General features: G+C 38.5%; 1 protein-coding gene across 1 annotated transcript; it reads right to left on the bottom strand.

The window, feature by feature from the left end:
* Positions 1-2,776: 2,776 nt before the first annotated feature.
* On the bottom strand, positions 2,777-5,729 carry LOC111605772 (melanocortin receptor 4-like). Its single transcript, XM_023330025.1, has one exon. The coding sequence runs from the start codon at positions 5,182-5,184 to the stop codon at positions 4,225-4,227; it is 960 nt and encodes a 319-aa protein (XP_023185793.1). The 5' UTR covers positions 5,185-5,729; the 3' UTR covers positions 2,777-4,224.
* Positions 5,730-6,258: the final 529 nt, after the last annotated feature.

The raw sequence follows: 6,258 nt of genomic DNA, 5'->3' as shown, positions 1-6,258 counted from the left end.
AAAATGTTTCTTTTTTTTACCTACTCAACAATAAACTAGCATGACAAGCAACCAATTTGCTCATTATTTAGAGTTTGACTGAAAATAAGAACAGGATATTTGTTACTCTTCATTTGAAAACACTTTCAGTATTTAGTCAAGTTTTAATATAATTAAAAGCAGATTTGGATGCACGTAGGTGGACTTTAGAGTACAAGTCCATGTGTAAGTGTGGTCCTAGTAACCATGACAACCACAAAGCTTAGAAAAGATGATCAATTGTACATTTTTGTCACAATCTTGTAAGAAGATTTTACTTTAAAAGTAGTTAGTTTTGTCCTAGATTTTTCAAATTTATTCTAGAATTGTGGTCATGGATGGGGCCAAACAAAATCAGTCCAGGGGCCACAAATGGCCCTCCGTCCCTACTTTGAACACCCTTAATCAAATGGCTTACACACCTTTTTATTACGGCATTTCTCTCTGTTTACTGACCCAAAAAAATGTCTGATCTTGGTAAAAACAGATGGAAAATAAATCTGCACACCTATCGAATAGAAATTACTTGTAAATGTTTTCTTATCACTTACAAAATATTTATTATTTCATCACATATTATTTTGTATTTGTGTAAACTGAAAAAAATACAATTACTAGGCTCCTATAGGATTTTTTTTCTCTCCAACTTTACAGTTAAATGGCACAAATATTTTGACTACATCTATTTTTTATTCAATCTATTTTAAGTAGGAATATAAATGGAGGTGTTGTAATTTAGTCCTAAATTTATTTTAAAAAATCTTTACAGGTACTTTTGTAGTTTAAATTATGCATATTACTTGAACATTTTAGCACACTGTCCAAATGTAGTAAAGAATGAACTCAACTTTAAACAAATTTCCATCTCTTGGTTCCAATAAGTCATAATTTTACCAAATTTTAGCCAAAGTTTTCAGATTTGTGCTCTGAAGAAGTGTTTATTTGTCGTGCTTTAACTTTGATAGTCTTTTGTTGTTCGTGATAGAGGGAACAAGTGAGTAAAGTTAGTAATAGATAAAAAGAATAAAGATGTTTTTCTTTCACCTGATAAAAACAAACATTCAAATCTTCATCCTCACCATAAACCCCGTTGCAGTGGAGGCTTAGGGTTTTGTTTATCCCCCCTGAGGGGCTTCTATGCTTCTGCCCTCCAAGAAATGTTTTTCAGCCTAAATGAGCAAAGTTTTGTATTTTCTTTCAGCTAAGTCTTCCTGATGGATTTGTTTCGTTCTGGGTGACCCAGCAGAGACCCTCAAATGCAAACAGCTTAGCTAACAAAGAAAAGAGAAAACACCTCTCACAAGTAAAAGCTTTCAGACGACTTATCCAGCTATTAAAATATATTAATGTGGATAAAAGCTCTCCTGCTCCAAATCCCCCATATTGTAGATTACTGTGGGGATTTAAACTTAAAATCAAAATGAAGGAGGAATTTACAGGATGTAGAAAATATTTTGATAAATGTAACACTCTTTTAACAAAAGATTTTCAACATAAAATACATCAAAATAGATAATTCAGATGAATCTCACACAAAATAAACTTTATAGTTGTAGTCAAACAATCAGAATAAAATAATATTTTTAACATATTTCTTAAAACTGTCACTATGTTGTGACAGTTTGTTATGAGACAGTTAATCTGTGAAAAGATCGATGTCCTCCACCTCTTCCCTGAGGTATTATTGTCGTCTGGAGAAATGCAACAAAAGCAACCAATCAGAGCCAGGAGGCGGGTCTTAGTGCTTCCAATCAACCTCACATACTCACTCTTAAATGTGATTGTGTCAGAGAAACGACTTAAACTGTTTATTTGCGGTCATTGGTCTACATACTAATAGGACCTAGCATTTATGATAGGTTATGCTGGCAGCTAGAGCAATGACAGACATCCTGGCCCTGATTGGTTGTTTCTAACCAAGCAGTGCTTTTCTGCAGATGGCAGTAGGACCACAGGGATGAGGAAGAGGAGCTAAAGCTGTCATTTGCAGCTTCACCTGCAATAGCACCTTACAAAAGCCTTAAATTCAAGTATCTAAAATTAAGGCCTTAAAATGCCTTAAATCCAGGTAAAAAAATGTAGTTTGGCCTTAAATACAATAATCACAGGTATTAAATTTTTGCCAGAATTGTCTAATCATGCGTAATCTATGGTTTTTCCCTGACATGCCTTTTCTGTCAGGCATAAGTTTGAGTCGTACGCAGACATCTGTATTATGTACTGCTGACTAGCTGAAACATTACCCTCGCTAGCTAGTTAGCATCTATATTATTGCTGAAAAAGAAATATAACAAAGTCAGTTTTCCCGACTTTGTTCTATTAACCTTTTCCAGTTCTGGGTGATTTTTACAATCTCTTTTTCTTGATCTACTAAGATGTTGCATCTGTTGCATTTTTAATTTCCTATCAACCAAAACTAATTTGAAATTGTCTTGACATTGGAAATAATTCAATTTCTTGCTTCTGCCAGAAATCCCTGTAGGTGATGAATAATCACTTCGTCTTCAGGAGGATTTTATATATTGCAGCTATTCAATCTGATAAAGCCAATTATTTGGCTCTCAGTAAAGCCTACTTGTCTTTCTTTACAGCATTGAATGGCACCTGAAAAACCTTCAGTGATGCGTTTAAAGCAGTGGAAGCCATAATTTAATGGTTTGCGATCTGAAGGTTGGATTTCCTCCCAAACTGAAGGAAACGTTGAGTTTTATCTCAGTTTTGTGCAAAATCAGAGTAAAGTTACATACAGATCTGCGGCTCAGGTTGCATTATGATTTATTCAAGTCACAGCAGCAGTGATTCACAGTACGCACTGATGGGAAAAAAAATACAAAACATGTTTTTCAGTTGCATGAGTCACATGTCAGGCGGAGCTGATAAGACACCCTGTTTACATCTGTTCTCTTGTGCGTTTTGTGAGCGATTGAATGCAATTCAAGTTTACAGAGGTGCACATTAAAAAGGCAACACTTAAAACATCAAAACTGTACATAATCTTTTTTTTCTGAGACACTTTCATACAGAATACGGTTTCTTTTTATATCACAGTGCAACACCATTAAGGCAAAGATTTAAAAAAGCAGCAGGTCAGACACACAGAGAAAACCTACATTAATTATACTCCTCCCTTTCATACAAACACACTGAAAAATAGACTTACTTATAACCACATGCTTAAAAGTGCCAGTGTGAATAACTCAAATGTGCAAATTTACACAAATACTTACACAAACTTACAAGAGCGTAGATCAGAAACAAGCAGATTTTTTTTACCCTGTTTGAACCTGTGAATGGTGCCATCAAATATTTCAGATTATTTTTTTAGCTCAACATTGTGCAATGTTGAACTTTCTTTGACAACTTTTAACTTAATGACATTACTTTTTTGCCTGAGGGTTTGAAGTAAACAATTCTTATTTGGTACTGAAAGTCTGCTATAAAAGAAAATAGTTTAATAATAAAGTTTAGCTGATTTGTGCTGGAAAGAGACCAATACTGTTCTTGAAATTTGTGCTGTGATGAAATCAAAGCGGTGGGTATACTTCCGCTAACCTGCTAATGTGCTAATTAGCGCATTACAATTAGCACAATCACATTGCCTCAGAAATCAATGGTATGATTACCTTTTAAGGCATTATTTTTATCCTTGATTACATCATAAGGCAAAGTTATGGTTGCCTCAGAAATCAATGGTGTGATTAATTTAAAGAGAAAAACTCGCCTTATAAGACAGAGTTGTGATTGCAGGATTACCTTATAAGGGTAAGTTATAATTATAATGTAATGATTGCTTTATAATGCAATACTGTGGTTGCCTTATAAGGTATGATCACCTTATAAGTCAATATTATGATTACAGTTAAGAGTAATGTCATTATCACCTTATGTGGCGATGCTATAAAGTCCTACCCCAATGGTTCCATGTTCAAAAACCAATGGAGACATAAAGTAATCACAGTTGTAACAAAGTTAGTCTCTTATCTCATTCTTAGCTGTCTAATGTGCTTTAAAAACATCATATGCTGAAGCATTTTCAATCTGTGCTGCTGCAAAACTGACATTTCAGGCTCTTCATCCTTTTAGATTCACAACATTGTGGACTGCAGACAAATCCTCTGTTAGCCAACCGTCTAATCAACCCCACTTATCCTGCAGACCTGGAGATTTGCACTGCACACAGATTACAGATGAACTACCTGGAGCGTCTCACAGAAAGCTAATACACCAGCAGAAGATCTCCTTAAAGGTCTTCCTCATCTCCTGCCTGCGGAAAGCGTAGATGATGGGGTCGATGATGGAGTTGCACATGATGAGGATGAGGTACATGTTGAAGTGCGACATGAAGCAGGTGCAGTAGGGGTTCCTGGGGCAGGTGATCATCAGGATGAGGTGCAGAAAGAAGGGCGCCCAGCACACCACAAACACCCCCAGCAGGATGGTGAGGGTGATGGCGCCCTTCATGTTGACGCGCTGCTGGATGGGCGCGTTGCCCGGCAGGGCACCGATGCGCTTCATGTGCTGGCACGCCAGCAGGAACATGTGAACGTAGAGCGACACCATGAGGACCAGAATGGTGAAGAACATGGTGATGAGGCAGATGAGCACCATGGTGCTCTCCGAGTAGATGATGAACAGGATGCCAGAGACGGTGCAGCACGTCCAGATGCTGGCGATGACCAGCAACGCCCGCCGGGTGGTGACGATGTTGTGGTACCGCAGGGCGTAGAAGATGGTGATGTAGCGGTCGATGGCGATGGCGAGCAAGCTGCAGATGGAGGCGAGCAGAGAGCTGCAGATCATGGAGTCGAACACGTAGTCCATGCTTTTGATGAACGTGACGGGGATGGTGAAGCTGCCGCCGTTGATCGTCTCCGAGGCGTTGGAGACGCTGACCAGCATGTCAGCGACCGCCAGGCTACAGATGAAGAAGTACATCGGGGAATGGAGGTTCTTGTTCTTGATGATGGCGGCGATCACCAGGATGTTCTCCAGCAGGCTGATGATGCCCAAAGTGAGGATGACCTCGGTGGAAATCAGCAGCTGCTCATAGCAGCCAGCAGAGGAATCCTTCTTCTCTCCGGAAACGTCTTTCTCTGGCAGAGTTCCCAGGCGCAGGCTCCGGTTCAGGTAGCATGGGATCAAGCCTTGCTGAGCCGTGGAGTTCATCTTCACTTCTTCTCTTTGTTACAGCAAGTCCTGAATGGGTTAAGATTTGGATAAGTGTCACCTTTATTTATAACTGATTCTATGATTCTGTTTGGTAAATTTCTGTTGTCCATGTTCTTAGTCCATGATGTATCCTGGCAGCTTCATGCGCATGAAAACTCTGTCCATGAAGAAGCTGAGGAGGAAACTGACGAAGCCGATGAAAAGCAGCAGGAAACGATTCAGTTTGGGAATGTTTGGAGCGGTCCAGGATTATCTCAGCTGTTTCTTTTTCCCATTTTCATCTTTCAGCTCCTCCTCAAGCAGCAAAAACAATCCTGTTGCTCTGGTTTCAGTGAAACGACGTGAGGAAGAAAAGTGGAGGAGAAACGATGAAAAATATTCAGAGCAGCAGAGCGCAGCGGCTGGCTGTGTGACCGATCATCACTTCTCAGCCACTGTGGTCTTATCCTGGTCTCACTTTCTCTCCCTCTGCTTATGTACTACCGCACACACACACACACACACACACACACCCTCAGCCCATCCCACCCTCACAGATAAAGTGGGAGATGTAGGAGGAGCAAAGTTTAGGCTGACGCATTACTCAAGGTTTTGTCATTGAAACGAATTTGTTGCAATGTTTGAAACTTTTCAGGACTGAAGAGAGTAAAACTATTATTTTATTTTATTTGGTTTATGAATGAATAAATAATAATCATTCAGCTGCTGGATGATTATTATAGAAGAAGCTTGTTCGTATTTTCAATTAGTGATGTGCAGAAACCAACACTGCTTTTAATTACTATATCACTTATTATACTTATTATAAAATCGGTTCTAACAGGAGGAATAAACTTGGGTTATGTTCTCTGAATACATCTGAATTATTAATTTAATCTTAGCAAAAAATAGACACTAACATGCATTACTGTATGGCCAATGCAAATTACTTAGCACTCTTGAAATACTAACTTACAAGCAGTGATGGCATAGTTACTTTGAAGAAGTAACTTTAATCAGATTACTGATTACTCCTTGAAAAAGTAACTTAGTTAGATTACTGACTACTAGATTTGGAAAGTAACTAAGTTA

The sequence above is a fragment of the Xiphophorus maculatus genome, unplaced genomic scaffold (assembly GCF_002775205.1).
Source record: "Xiphophorus maculatus strain JP 163 A unplaced genomic scaffold, X_maculatus-5.0-male Unplaced_Scaffold_82, whole genome shotgun sequence".
NCBI classification, from domain to species: domain Eukaryota; kingdom Metazoa; phylum Chordata; class Actinopteri; order Cyprinodontiformes; family Poeciliidae; genus Xiphophorus; species Xiphophorus maculatus.
This window is presented reverse-complemented; position numbering and strand designations above follow the sequence as displayed.